Source organism: Stenella coeruleoalba (assembly GCF_951394435.1).
Source record: "Stenella coeruleoalba genome assembly, chromosome: 8".
Classification (NCBI taxonomy): domain Eukaryota; kingdom Metazoa; phylum Chordata; class Mammalia; order Artiodactyla; family Delphinidae; genus Stenella; species Stenella coeruleoalba.
This window is the reverse complement of record NC_137154.1, coordinates 36,979,097-36,994,842: the sequence shown is the minus strand read 5'-3', so window position 1 is coordinate 36,994,842 and position 15,746 is coordinate 36,979,097. Positions and strand designations below refer to the sequence as shown.

The 15,746-nt window shown below is 45.4% G+C and overlaps 1 protein-coding gene across 1 annotated transcript; it reads right to left on the bottom strand.

Moving 5' to 3' along the window:
• Positions 1–4,913: 4,913 nt before the first annotated feature.
• On the bottom strand, positions 4,914–15,193 carry CSRP3 (cysteine and glycine rich protein 3). Its single transcript, XM_079928783.1, has 5 exons — positions 15,067–15,193; positions 10,666–10,834; positions 8,811–8,943; positions 6,623–6,716; positions 4,914–5,017 (listed from the first exon to the last, which is right to left on the bottom strand). Exons 1-5 carry the CDS (start codon positions 15,176–15,178, stop codon positions 4,941–4,943), a joined length of 585 nt encoding a protein of 194 aa, XP_079784909.1. The 5' UTR covers positions 15,179–15,193; the 3' UTR covers positions 4,914–4,940.
• Positions 15,194–15,746: the final 553 nt, after the last annotated feature.

Here is a 15,746-nt window from a genome sequence, read left to right as displayed (position 1 = left end):
CACTCCCATTATTCTATTTTGGCTTTTCCCTCGGGTATATGTAGGTGTAAAAGGCACCCTGGGTATGCATCCTGGATATGTCAATTATAAGCTACTTTCATCTCTCTGGGCACATGAGTTAGCTTTCTAGTGCCTCGGTTTCCTTATTTGTATTGTGGGTAATATTGTGGGGTGTATACACCTCCAGGTGCTGTTAAGAGGATTAGATGAGTTCATACATTGAAAGTGCTTAGAATTGTAATTGGCACATAGTAAGGGCTCAATAACTGCTGGCTATTCAGAAATCTTTGGAAAATTGACCAGAGAGAGAGAAGCTAGTGGTAGGGAAATGTGCCACATCTTCCCCTTCTACTCTGCGTTGTGTGTCTGGGCTAGGACTCCGAAAATTACAGTCTCCTTGTCAGCCGACTTTCCGTTAAATTCTGCCAGTAGACTGGAAGCAGGAGGGGAGAAGGGACTTACTCCATCCTACTTGCCAGCTGTTCCCCTCAGTGCTCTTCAAACAATGGCCCTTCACCCCGACAATGACAGTTGGAATCAGTGTCCAGCTATTTCCCTGGATCAGCTCCATGGTGCCCCTTAGAAGCACCAGCAGTTAGGCAGGGCGCTCTCCTCAGAGGTCTGACTCCTAGCCCCCCGGAGAGCTCTCCTTGAGGCACGTAAATGAGGATACCCCCATCTCTTCTCTTTGTTTCCCCAGCCCCAGGGGTGGTGTAGCTACTTGCTGCAGTTTGTATCTCTGTGTTAAGTCAGTGTGTCCCTTGTGACTTTTTCAAAAATTTTAGCACTTGTTTAGCCAATTTCCTCTATTATTTTCTCTCTTAAAAAACAAAACTAGTGTGATTTCTGTTTTTCTGACTGGACCCTGACAGATAAAAAATGTTAGAGGTGAACTTTTAGTTGTGGTCTAGGCAACCAGTAGTGAAGGCACAGGAGGGAAGGGCAGGCCCCGTTGCTGACTGAGTCAGAGGAGGAGTCAAGGATGGCTTTGCAGTGTTGAACCCAGTGAATGAGGGGGCGGTGGTGCTGTTTTGAGAAGTAAGGGAAACAGTGTGGAGAGACTGGGTGGTGAGTTTGGTAGTTGGGGCCTGTTTGAGATACTTAAAGCTATCCAGTGGAACAGTTAAGACAGCTGGAAGGAGGCCAGGGCATGGATGGGAGTCACCGGCACAGGGATGAGATTGTCACAGGAGACACCTAGAAAAATGAGATGAAAATGAAAAGGGAGTTGCCCTCCCCAAATGGGAAGATCAATTCTAAAAATAGACCAAAGATGAAAACCAATGCAAACAAAAAAAAAGTGAGAGAGGAGAAGGGCAGGAATGTGACCTTATGGAACATGGATCTAGGGAGCTGGAGAGGAAGGGGAGGGGGCTGGGAGGAGGTTGGGTATGAGGGCAGTCGGGAGACGGAGTCGTAGAATTCAAGGAGAGGAACTAATTTCAGAGAGAAAGCAGTGGTCAGGAGTGAAGGCAGGGCTGAGAAGAGCAACTGAGGAGAGACCGGAGAGTTTGTGCTCAGGAGGTGCGGCGGTGTGGCGGCATGGGGGGATCGGAAGCCAGATGCCGAGACGCTAAGGAATACATGGGACCTAGTCTTACAGTTTGGCTCTGAAAGGAGAGGGGAGAAGGCAGTAGCTTGGAGGTAATACCAGGGCTTTGTTTCTGTTTTGTTTTAAAGTCAAAGCAAGCCCAGTCGTGTGACTCGTATCACCATGCCGTAACTTCATTCCTTTTCCCAAATGCCTGTGTCGTCACGTTGGAGAGCACACATTTGAATTGATCTCACAAATAGTAGGCAAAATCCTGATGATGCTCCCTGCGACTTAAATGAACGGGATGGACACTGATAGCAGCTCGCTTGGATGCAGCACATCCACCATTTCAGGTGCACGTTAGTCAAGGAAGTTAACACGATAGTAAACATCCCCCAAATCTCGGTGACCTAACACAACATCAGACTTATTTCTCCTTCTTGTCACAGTCCATTTAGAATTAGCAGGTGTTCTTCCATGCAGGGACCCACGCTCCTTCCCAATTAATGGCTCCACCATTTCCTAGGGCCTCAGTGTCCACTGGGCCTTCTGTATCCACAGATGTGCAAAGAGAGAGTGGAGACTTTTCTGGGGGTCTTGGGGGCCGGGCCTCCATTGGCCAACTCAGCATGTGTCCTGGTCACTGGTAGGGAGCCTGGGAAATGCAGTAGAAGAGTGTGCCCAGGAAGCAGAGGAGAAACAGACACTGCTGAACCACAATAAGGTTCTTTGTTTTGTTTTTTCATTTCCAAACCCCTCCACTCCAGTATATAATAATCTCTTCTTTTATATTCTAGTAGAATTTGCTTTTAGTCCAGCCTACAGTCTCTCCCACTTCACTCACTCCACAAATGTTTATTAAGTGCCTACTATTTTTCGAGCACTCTGAATACAAGTGTGTCACATTCTAACAAGGAGGCAGATGGGGGTTTAAAAATTTAATGCAATGAGATAAGTGCTGTGTTAATTATGTACTGGCTATGAGAATACAGAGGTGGATTAATTCTGCTCAGGTAGTTCAGGAATAGATTTTGCAGAGGAGATGGCATTTGACCTGTGACTTGATTACTAGGGGTTCACCAGGCTAAGGAGTTGGGAGGAGGTTCCATCTTCCTGACATTCCAGGCAAAAAAATAGCATTCACAAAAGCATGATGGGGTGAGGGTACTCGTAGTATTTGGAAAGCTTCAGGTCTTTGAATGTAGCTGGGGCTTGTATGGAAGAGATTGTCTAAAGCTAAGTTGAATGGGTTAAGTCCAAGACGAATTCGTGAAAGTCCTTATATGACATATTGTCATGGGCAGAACTGTGCCCCCCTATACCCCCAAACTCCTATGTCCAAGTCCTAACCCCCGGTATCTCAGAATGTGACTATAATTGGAGATAGGGTATTACAGAGATAATTAAGTTAAAACGAGGTGATTCAGGTGGTCCCTAATCCAGGATGACTTGTGTCCTTCTAAGAAGAGGTAATTACAACACACACACATACAGAAAGGGAAGACCATGTGAAGACACAGGGAGAAGGCAGCCATCTACCAGCCAAGGAGAGACTTCAGAAGACGGCAACCCTGCTGACACCTTAATCTCAGATTTCTAGGCTCCGGAACTGTGAAAAAACAATTTGTGTTGTTCAAGCCACCTATTCCATGGTACTCTGTTATGGCAGCCATAGCCGATTGATACACATACCGAAGAGTGGGCGTGGAGGAGTCAGAATCAGGGAGGCTTGGGGAGTGAGGCAAGGGGGGATGTGGGAGAGGGCAGAGCTAAGGATGACTGAAGTTTTTTGCTTGTCTCCTGGGTGTGTGGTAAGTGGGGCTGGTAACTGAACTGCAGTGGAGGAATAGGTTGCACTGTCTGGTAGTCATTTCACATGTATCTTACCCCTCAGCAAGCCTGGAAGTCCCTAGTGTGGGGGACTTCCTAGTGAAGGGCCAAGGTAGCATATTGCTTTTAAAGTCAGTGCAGGTTAAAGGGGGTTTGGTTTAGTTAATTCATTTCATCCCTGGTGTTATTAATTGTTCGATCGACAATGATGGGATCTCTTATATAGCTCTGGGAAAAGGTTTGCAAATTAAAAATACGTTGTCCTAGGCTTCCTTCCCCAGAGAATGTGGACTGTACAATATTTCCATCCTCAGGCCGTTTGAGTGGAACTCAGTGGCTGAATTACCCCAGCGAGAGTCTCTAGGCAAGTAAAGCATATTTGTATATTATCTCTTTGAAAGTGGGATGGGACACAACCTCTGCCAGCTGTTTTTTTGTTGTTGTTTTTTTTCTGAACCATTCTATTAATGCCAATGAGAGAGAGAAAATGATTAAATGTAATTGCATTTTGAGCATCAAAAAATAGATAGATAGATAAATAATGAAGTCAGTGCAAGGCCTTGTCCATGACAGCAAGTAAGCAACCCTGAATAAACGCTCATTTTAAAGAACACCTTTTTGGGACTTGGAGCATAGAAAAAGCCACGGTTTAGTCAAGTGTTTCACAATTTTTGTCAATAGATTTTCATTTGCTCTCATTTTCTGCAAATAATGGAGAAGTGCATGGTGGTGGGAGAAATGCCGTGGTTGTTAAAGGCAGAGGCGAGAAAATACACACGCTTGAGCCGTTGAGATCTCGCCGAGGAGGCAGAGGAAGACATTTTTAATTGGCTGCGTTTCATTCGTGAGTCTGGCAATCTGATGGAGGAGAAGTTTTAAGACAATTGCTAAACCTTAGGGAATTGTCCCAGAATAAAAGGAGATCATCCTCATGTTGTTTGTAACACAGAAGCAAACTCCACGTTTTGTTGCCATTTCTGAGTTTTCACGAAATGTGTAATATTGCAAAGCCCATGATACGGACAGAAGGATCAGCTCGTCAACAGTTTTATTAGTTTGATTTTCCTTTGAGAATTTGCTACCATGTTGTCTGTTTCCTCCGGGACCCCCTGTTTTCTTCTCCATTAGCGCTAACTAGAAAGAAGCTTAGCCAACAGATTCTAGGAGACGCCTTCCCTTTGCCCGTGGCTTCCTCCTCCTCCTCACTCTTTCCACAGCTGACACCAAAATTCATTACATCCTCTGCACAATTTTTTTTTAAACTATCTCTGTTTTTTTGAAAATTTCCCCCTATTTGAAAGAAAAGATCCAGAGACGTAGAAGTTACCACTTAAACTTTTATTTATGGCCTCTCCCACCCCAAGTATCGTAAATAATAAAGCATTTGTTACGGATTAGACTTTTAATAATTTTCTTCCAAAGATCTCTTCTAACTTCAGGTAAAGACTGTGATCACTTCTGAAGAGAAACACTGTCCAACTACCAACAAAAGGATGTTTGGGGAGGGGTTTCCATCTGGGTAGGATACTTGGCAAGTGCTTTAGGCCGATGAGAGACCTGAGAAACGGTGCACTTTTCACTCTTTCTTTTCCACTTGATGTGTAAGGCCCCCAAACCCAATACCTGTAGGGCCAAAATTTTTGGCATAGCAAACTGTGAACGAGAGAGAAGAGGACAGGGGAGAGAAGGGGTTGGTCAGCACCATCATTTCAGTTCCCTCTGTCTGAGCACAGTCCTTTTACCTGGGAGAGGCATCCTTTTGACAAATGTGTTTGTAAGTTAACTTTCAAACACATTGAACTGTATTTATTTTAGATCTGCTAATAAAACGGTTTATACTTCTTTGCACTTCTCTAGGTGTGTTCAGAGACATTTTCTCATTTGAGTCAACATAATCTGGCTGCCGGCTGCCTGCCCAGCCTCATCCCCTCCTGCTTCTGCCTCCGCCTCTGCCTCCCTGCCTGCCCTTCAGATACACACAACTGCTTGCAGTTCCTGGAACGAGCCATGATGGCCTGGCCTTGGTGCCTTTGCACTCACTGCTCCTTGTTCCTGGAATGCCCCCTCCCAAACCCACGTTCACCCTTCAAGGCCCAGAGGAAGCTTCTCTTCTAAAAAGCTTTCCCGACACCCCCAGCCAATCACTTGCCCCTTTTTGCACCCTGCATTGTGTAGCATCCTCTACTAGAGCTTGTACCACTTGAGAATGCAATTACTTCTCTATAGGTTGATCTCCCTACTGGCTGTGGCAACATTTTAGAATTTTATAGCCTGTGAATGCTGAGAACCCTCTGTACCCTCTACTGCCAGAAGAAGGCAGCCCCTGTCAGATAGTGCATCAGTTTCCATCCTGTCTCATCCTGGGAGAAGCTGGGCCACCTACAGTCTTGATTAGTAGCGTCCTCCCCCTTGCCTCTCCTCAACTCTTAACACACACATTTGGGGATCCTGAGGCACCGTCATTGAGTGAAAGGGTGGGAGGACCCTGCTGAGAAACAGAAAAGGCCTAGGAGAGGCTCTGAGGGTGAGGACACATTGCCCTGGCCCTAAAGCATCCCTTCTTCTTCGTAGCATCAGGAAGGAGCTAAGCCTCTATTGCCTCTCTGCAAGACAAAGGGATGATGGAGGCAGTTAGGGGCAGAGCTGTTAGGACCAGAAGGGAAACCAGCTTGTCAGTTCGCTTTCTGTGATCACGAAGTGATGTGCAACGTCAGAAACAGAAATGTCAGAAAGGAAGGAGGGAGAGAGCAAGGGAGGGAAGGACGGGGGCTGGGAAAGAAGGAAGGGAGGGAGGGAGGAAGGAGATAGATGTGTCTTGATAAATTCAGGAGAGGCAGAACACAGTTCATCCGCGCACCCCGCAACGCTGTCACCCTTATCTGCCAGTCGAATGGACAGAGTGTTCAGGTTTTTGAAAGGAAATGTGATGTTTTTGTCCAGACCTAAGGCCTCTTCCAAGGCCAGTCAGGACACTTCTTCCTCCTTGTCCTCTCTCCCCCCAGGTCCTCAGGAACCACTGGGCATCTGTAAGTATCAGGTCCCCCCAGATGTCCCTATGGAGGGGACCAGAGCTGGGTCAGGCAGGAGGTTACTTTCCCTTAGGTGGCTTTGCTCCCCATCCTGTGAGCTCAAACCTGGCTCAGGCTGAGAAGCCATGCCTCCGGGCAGACACAAGCCTCTCGGCAGGAACACAACTTCCCCTGCCAAGAACCCTCCCTGGGAAAACATCTCAAGAGAGTCTTCTCTGGAACCACTCACCTTTGCAATAAAGTTCCCCATCTTTGTCAGTAACGTTCGTGGACTCTAGACTCTTCCCACAGATAGCACAGCGAAAACAGGTCTTGTGCCAAGGCTGCAGGGCACAGGAGAACAGGCAGGTGGATATTTAATAGGGCAGGCAGGGCATTTATTTCCGTGTTAAGTCCCCTGACCAGCAGCATGTAAAGGCATGCCCTTGTCTTAACAGTTCACCCACCTAATTGGCCCCCGGAATAATTATTCTGGCTACGGGCTTGGCCAGCGACTCTTAGGACCCCTAAAAACGAATAGATCATATGATTTCCATATGTATTCCTTCAGAACAGACTAAATAGAATAGGGCTTCCCATTTCTAGAAGATCCAAAATACTGAAGAGAGGGGAACTTGGACTTGAGGCAGTGGGTAACATATTGAATATAAAATGAAAAAAGAAAAAAGGTGAAGAAATGGGCAATCATCCAGGGAATTCAACTTCATTTTAACTCTTTGTGTATTTGTTTTTAATTGAAGTATAGTTGATATACAATGTTGTAGTAGTTTTGGGTGTACAGCAAAGTGATATATATATATATATACTTTTCCAGATTCTTTTTCATTATAGGTTATTATAAGATACTGAATATAGTTCCCTGTGATATACAGTAGGTAGGTCCTTGATGTTTAACGTGTGTATACGTTAACCCCCAACTCCTAATTTATCCACCCCCCCACTTCCCTTTTGGTAACCATAAGTTTGTTTTCTATATCTGTGACTCTATTTCTGTTTTGTAAATAATTTCATTTGTATCATTTTTTTAGATGCCACTATAAGTGATATCATATGATATTTGTCTTTGTCTGACTTACTTAGTACGATCATCTCTAGGTCCGTCCATGTTGCTGTAAATGGCATTATTTCATTCTTTTTTATGGCTGAGTAATATTCCACTGTGTGTGTGAGTGTGTGTGTGTGTGTGGTATATATATCACACACATATATATAGCACACACACATTTATATACACCACATTCTTTTTTTAAATTTTTTTTGGCCACACTGTGTGGCATGTGGGATCTTAGTTCCTTGACCAGGGCTTAAACCTGCACCCCCTGCAGTGAAAGCATGGAGTCTTAACCACCGGACTACCAGGGAAGTCCCTATACACCACATTCTTTATCCATTCCTCTGTTGATGGACATTTAGGTTGCTTCCATGTCTTGGCTATTGTAAATAGTGCTGCTATGAACATTGGGGTGCATGTATCTTTTTGACTTAGAATTTTCATCTTTTCCAGACACATACTCAGGAATGGGATTGCTGGATCATATGGTAACTCTATTTTTAGTTTTTTAAGGAACCTCCATACTGTTCTCCATAGTGGCTGCACCAGTTTACGTTCCTACCAGCAGTGTAGGAGGGATCCATTTTCTCCACACCCTCTCCAGCGTTTATTATTTGTAGCCTTTTTGATACTCTTCTGTATTTCTGATGGAAGAGAGTTGTGTGACTTGGATCATCCAGAAGACTGTCTGCTTTCTTATCTGCGTGTCTTCTAGGCACAGCCCGGGGTCCTCACCTGTATTTAAATGGCCTGTCCTGGGGTGGAGACTGCGCCTATATTTGGAGTCAGACACTCTCTGTGGGCTTCCTCCCCCTACTTAGTATAAACAGGATTTTTGTCTTTCTTCAGGCTCAGATCCTTTGGTGAACACCCTGGCTTCAGGCCTGAAACTGGAGCTTGTAGACAAGTGTGTGTTACTGTCTCAGACATCAGATGACTTTCCCTATTGCCAGGACATTTGTGAGCGAGGATGCTTCTCACTGCTGTGGGGTGTTTGCTGTGTGCATCAGTGTGATGCCAATATCAGGCTGAGTTATGCAGTGGTGACAGCTCCCAGGGCTGACACTTTTCTGGAAGGACTGTGGACACAGGATAGGGGAGCCTGTGTGCCTTTGTTTCTCCAGAGCTCCTAGCTGGGTGCCTCCCCCTAGTGGGTTAACGCTTATTGCATCGAATTCCATCCACCAGTTCCAGTTTCCTAGGGCACTGCAGGGTGACAGTCACAGCCCAGGAAAGTGGGTAAGGATGGGTGGCTCCTAAGTGGTTCCTGGGAGCTAAGGAGGGTCTGGCCTCCACCCGCCCTCAGTTCCTACTTTCTTCTCTCATTCCTCCCAGCATCCCATCTGACTCATATAGAAGTCCTTACCTTGCCACCTCCCATCACCTTCTCAGCAGCATAGACTGACTTTCTGCATCGAGGGCACTTCTCCGACTCTCCGAACTTCGAAGTGAACTTGGAAGGGTTGCTGGTGGTGGCAGAGCGTGCCGGCTTTGGGGACCTGGTGGAAATTGACAAATGAATGAAACCTATAGACTTCCCTTGGCAAACAGTACTAGCTGTGTGACTTTCAGCAAGTTACTTAACTTCTCTGTGCCTTAGATGCCTCATCTGGAAAGTGGGGATAGTCAAAGTACCTTCTTCACAGGTTGTTGAGAAGGTTAAATGAGGCCACATGAGTAAAGCACTTAGAACAGTGCCTCCCTGGCCTGTTGTAAGGGCTGAGGAATGTTAGCCAGAATTCACTTACCTCTTTCCTTTCTGTTGTAAAGCACTTCACAAGTGTTCCACATATGTTAGCTTGTATAATTACCCTTGTCTTGTTGTTATATTGCTGTGATTGTTCGTTTAGGGTTTTCTATACCATCTTGAAACCCACGGGTCTGCTTTCCAAAATGAGTAAAAATATTACAGGGCAAGATGGGATCTTGACAGTTGATACTAAGCAAACCATAGTCCAATGAGCTGATGCTTATCACAGTTCAAATTGTCACCCTGCATCCAAAGGTCCCCTGTCCTCTTGAGAGCAAAGTCTAAGAAAGAGGCACAATAATAACCCTGTGATTCCATATCTTTTGGCGTTTCCTTGTACGTTTATCGTTTGAGCCTCACCATAACCCTCTAAAGGAGGCAGGGCTAGCTGGAGGAGAGCATGGGCCAGAGGGGTAAGTGCCCAAGGTTAGCAGCTCATAACTGGTGGAGCTGGGATGAAACCCAGGTCTCCAGACTCTTCCTGGCTGTGCAGCACCACAGGAAAGCCCTAACGTAGAAGAGTGAGCTTTGGGTAATGTGAGACAGAGAATGCAGCTGGTATCATCTTTCTTTTTAAAATAGCATCTCTGGTTGGGCTTGAGTAGTGAGAAAAATTTATATGACTAATCACACATCCCTGCAGTTTTCCAGGCTCTACCATGGGCTACTGTCTTTGGAAGGGACCAGATGACTCTTCAGATGCTCTCAGTATTCTCTGGGGGACACTGCCTCAGTTGGGCTGGGCCTTTCTGCCAGTCTCGCCACAGAGCTGAGCCCGGATACCAGCTGGCCAGACAGCAGCTGCAGGCCAGTGACTGTCAGTGTATATATTCAGTTTCGGGCTGGAGGTCAGCATGATCATCAAGTAGAGCAGACTGGTAGATGGAGGTGGCACAGTGTGAAACCCTGGCTTCCCTAGGATAATGCTGGGGAAACCTCAACATTGTACTGGCAACAGGCAGCACGGGAGACCTACAGAAAGTTATAATTGTCTACTTCTGAGGCACAGCCCATCCCCACAGAGCCACTCCCCACTGCGATGCAGACGTTAGTTATCTTACAACCCAAGGGAAGAAATCTTTCAGTGACAAGCACACAGAGGATGGCCATTGCGTCCCTGCCATATTTATGTGATTTACACAAAAAATGCTCAACGAGGAAGAAAAGAGACTCCATGCAGTTTTGCGAAGGTCAAACAATAGAACATCTGTACATTCTGGGTTTTCTCTTGACATGCAAACCAAGAGCCATGGTGTAAAAGTAATTGCCCTTTTGAAAGGCAGATAATTTAAAGAGAGTCTTCGGAGAGATGACACATTGTTAGAACTTGGTCAGACTGAGTATTCCTATTGTTGGCAAGTCAGCAATAGAGTCCATTCTCCCACTTCCAGAAAACGTTGCCATGGGAACAGAATGAACTGTCCTGATAGCTGGGGCTCTACGGGCTGGGAGAAGCGGGACAGTAACTCACTGTTGGAACTGGAGGCCCAGGTGTTCACCCGTGTCCGTGCTGAGGCAGCCGGCACCTTGTCCATACCCGATCCCCTTGGGGCCGTACTTGCGCCCGTAGCAGACCTTACAGTAGATCTCAGACTCGTGAGCTGCCACTGTGGTGCTGTCCAGAGCCTTCCTGCAGGCCACTGTTGAGGAAAGGATGGTCAGGGGGTTAGCACTGAGATTCCTCCCCGCCTTCCCTGCACCCCCAATACCCTGACTGGGGCCAAGGGACTCAGCACAAGGGCCGCCCCCACCAGCCAAGAACACAACTTTGATTCCTGACCAGAGCATCTGTCCTGAGTCGTAGATTCCAAGGCAGTCCTGTTTCACAGATGAGGAAATTGGAGCACAGAGAAGGGAAGTAATGTTTTCAGTGGTACCCAGCTAGAAAGAGGTGGAGGCCAGGACTGGAACCTGGTGTGTGGTCTTGGACCAGCTAAGAATATTGTCCCTGAATGGGGACAACATGCACTCCTGAGTGTCTCACCACAAATGACATCGGGAAGTGTGAGTGTATTTGTGTGTGGGTGAGTAGGGGGTGAGGGGCTGAGACAGGGGAGGAACTTATTTTTTTCTTAATCATATCAGAATCAGCATTGAGCAGTTTCTCTACTTAAAATGGATTTTGAAAAGCACTTTGATATTCAAGGAGGTAATTACGGCTGAGACTTCTTTTGATCCACTTCTGGAAGCAGGGGAGGCAATGAAGACCTGCTGTTAGGCTTATATTGGCTCAAGCCCCTTGGTTACTGTATATCACCTAATGTAAAGTATCCCCCATACTTTACCCTAGTATAGTTATTATACACATGTTGTGTATATACATTATACATAGTATGTAAGACAATCCCCTATTTTTCCAAAGAGAAGATTAATAGAAAATCTTCTATTAATTAGACTTTTCTATTAATAGAAAAATTTTTGCCAACTTGAATAAATAAACGTTTAAGGATATAAATGAAAGTGTCAAATATCTGCTTGTAACGTTTAATTTAATAATATAGATCAACAATATATGGATTTGGAGATGTTACTTTTTTCTAATCTGACACAAATTCAGGAAACAATTGTATCCAAATTATTCCTCTGCATCTTCAACATCAGCATCTCCCTTCTCCACAGTGTCTTTCTGAGGCAGCTGACTCAGCTCTCCAGAGCAGCTCATCCCTACTTCTGTCTGTGTCTTTTAGAGGCAGCCCTGTTTACCTGAGAAGGAGGCTGTCACCTGGAAATTGTATCTCAGCAAGAAGTACCTATTAGCAATAATATTAGGGCAGCATTAAAAAGTATGTAGGATCTCCACAGCCTAATACCTTGCTATATCGCTTTGTAATGATGATCCTTAAAGATTGCTTTGGGTGCTACTTAGTGCTTGTAACAGTGAGGTCATATATCCACAGGAATAATAATATATGGACATTCAATTTAGTTGCCTCCTTTTTAAAAAAACAGTCCCATCAAGTGACCTCTATAAGCCATCCAGCTTTGAATGAGGTTGTTTCAGGCTAATATGCCTTTCTCAAGTGGTTATTTTTTTTTTTAAGTGTTATTGAATACAAGAGTGGGAGAAGAAGATAAGGTTGTAGATGAGGTAGGATTGGCCAGAGGTTGATGGTTATGTGGCTGGGGAAACAGGCATATGGGAGTTCATTAAATAATTAGGTCAATATTGTTTGTAAGAATTTCTATTAAAAAACAGTTTAAATAAATGGAGTAATTGAGAGACTGTCCTGTAGCATGAGAGACTTTATAAGACTCTGAAGCCAAGGCAAACCCTTTTTATGAGGAATAATTTTGGGGGGAATTTGCCTTATATTTGAGCATGTAAGGTATATACCTGTCTCTGCCCTTCCTGTAGCTGTCAGTTACTAATCTCCAGAACAACTTGGTTTTCTTTGTTTTTTTTTTTCAGAACAACTTGTTGACTATTCATTTATGTTCTATACTCTGAGTTCTTTGAGGGCAAAACAGTTTTAATATCCCCAGAATGTAACACAGAGCCTAGCCCAGAGTTAGTCCTCCGTAAACATTTGTTGAGTGAATGAATGAATGAATGAATGCATGCACGCATGTGTGAATGAAGATCAGTGACTTGTCCGCGATTATACAGTGGTAAATTGCAGAGCCATGACTGGCCTCAGGTCCTTTGACTCCTACTCCAGTGCTCATTCCCATCATTCCAGGACTGCCTATACCTTGTCTTGTCCTGGCCAATTCTATAGCCACTCCCTGGCTTCTGACTAGCTTTCACACACACAGGCATAGCAGAGCTGTGCTGTGTAATACCATAGCCACTCACCCATCACATGATGTTATAATGTGTATATTGGTGACATGTTGAAATTACAATTTTTTGATATATTGGGTTAAATGTTTTAAAATTAATTTCACCTGTTCCTTTTCACATTTTAAAAAATAAGTTTACTAGAAAATTTAAGTTTCCATATGTGGTTTGCATTATATATCTTTTGGACAGCACTGGTAGGGGGGTTAAGATTTATATAGAAGTTTGGAGAACACTGGCCAGGAGACAAACTAAGGTAGACTCTGCCTCTCTGAACTCTATTTCCAGCAACTACAGGTTGACCTGTGGACAGACCACTGTTGTGACGATACTACAGAAAATCACGCTCCTCTCCAGGATCCTTCTGTCCACCACTGCAGAAACCTGTACTGCTCAGACCCCCATCCCACCCACAGGTTCTAAGGAGAATATCCAGGGGTTGAAAGGGATGCAGCAGCAAATGCTCACATCGTTCTTCCATGGCTCCGTTAAACAGGGCATCCTCCTGCTGCCTGGGAAAACAAGACACCCCTCGCCATGGAAAGCATCCCCACCGTTGCCTGTACCCACTCAGACATCCAAGTTGATGAAAGGAGAATAAAGGCCTAGAAAACTGGATCTCAGATGAAGAAACCCAGCTTTCTTCTTACAACAACTTGTGTGGCAGGTATAACCATCTCTATTTTATAAATGGGGAAATTGAGGCTCACAATGGTGACTTACCCAAGGTCACACAGTTAAAGTGCATGGTAGAGCCCATGCTCAAACCCTAGTCATTTTCACTCCAACTCCAGTGCTCTTTCCAATATTCCTTTCCCCCACTCTTTTTAAAGAACACTAGCTATATTTGGACAAGAGCCAGAGGGTTATGGAATGAACTCTCTTGAGCAATGACTCTGGATCATTGTGATGATAGTGGTGAACCTGATGAATGTGTATGATGGCTTAAAAAGAATTACGCATCATTAAAACCTAAAGCACTAGTAAATCCACACACCCAATCACTCACAGCAGTTTCCCCCTATTGCTTGGTGACAGTTATGTTTGTTGTGGGAGGTAAGGGATAATGGAAACTCCTGCAGCAGAGAAAGTGCTACTATTTCTGGAGGATGAAGTGTCTCCATGCCCTAACAGATGGAGCCCAACCCTTGAAGTTCTGTTTGAAACAGCTTGAGGCAACGTGATGCCTTGCGGCTGCTGGGCTGAGACATGGGGGCGGATGGGTCACGAAGGGTTGGGGAGCGCGCGTCTGCGAAATGTCCAGTAAAGCTAACCCTTAAGCCAGACCTACTGGAGGGGAGCAAAGAAGGCAAGTGGCCAAGACAGAACTGCTCTCCTAAAATAGGATTAAGCTGCTAGGAAACTCTAGAATGCAGTCGTGTTGAAGAGACTGGACTGGGAATCTGAAGGTACAGACTCTGCTCCTGGCTCTGCTGCAGATGCCAGTGACCCAGGCTTAGAGACGAGAAATGACTTGTCCAAAGTCACATGAGTTGGGTAGAGCCTGACTCCCAGGTGGACCACGGGGTTTTAAATGCCCCCCTAGTTTTGACATTTGTGAAACTGTGTCCAGCAGGGGACGGTAAAGATTCCCCTTGTCAAGTTGATGGTGCCCCAAACGCTTCCCTTTCCGACGCTTCCAGAATTGTCATCTGTTGCCCCCCAGCCTGACACAGGTTCTTTCTTAGGAAAGACCAGTTGCAGCTGGCTTCGGTGACCGCTGGCCTGTGGGGACAGCACATCAAGCCAAGTCCATCCTGGCTGCAGATAAGTGATGGCTTTCTTACTCTGTCAAGTCACACTTTGTAAATGTCGCCACTGGGTCAAGTTTTCACCACTGGGAGCTTGTTCTGACTTTGAGCTTCAGGGAAACGGCCTCTGAGCTGGACAAGTGGTTGGAGAGGGGGTGCTCAGGAGAGCACCATCCCTTCTGTAGGTGGGGCCCCAAAGTGATATTCCTAACAAGTTCCCAGGGGATGCTGATGTTGCTGGTCCCCAGACCATACTCTGAGAACTACTGATACACAGTATCTGTGACTAAGTGTGAACTTCGAAGTGCTGAGGGGCCGTCATGGCGTTCACCCAACTCACTGCAGTGGAAACAGGTCTTGTGGAAACTCCTTCCGTTGCACTGGATTTCTTCCGCATGGTAGACGGTCTTTCCGCAGGCTCCGCATTTCGCTCCTCCGCCCCAGTTTGGCATCTTGAAGACTCTCTGGTCAAGGTCAAGTCTAACAGGACATAAAGCAAATACCCTAAATTTAGGCAACCTCCAGAGTGAGCCAATCCCAATCGACATATACACACTAATATATATAAAATAGGTAATAAGGACCTACTGTATAGCACAGGGAACTGTACTCAGTACGCTGTAATGGCCTATATGGGAAAAGAATCTAAAAAAGAGTGGATATATGTATATGTATAACTGATTCACTTTGCTGTACAGCAGAAAGTAACACAAAACTGTAAATCAACTATACTCCAATAAAAATTTAAAAAAAAAAGAGTGACCCAATCCCTAGTAGTGCTGTGGTCTGAAGGCCAGGATCCAGCCCCAGTTTGTTGGTGGTTCATTCATTCCTTCAGCAAATGGTTATTGTGTGTAAGTCACTGGATAAGCTCAGACACTCAGAGCAAGCTCTGAGCAAGTCACTTTACCACTTGGGGACTCAGTTTCCTCTTTTGTTAAATTTCAATAGCCCCTGCTCCCGTGTACCTCACAGGGTCCTTAGAAGGAATGGATAAGCTAGTTTTGTGTATCTGAAATT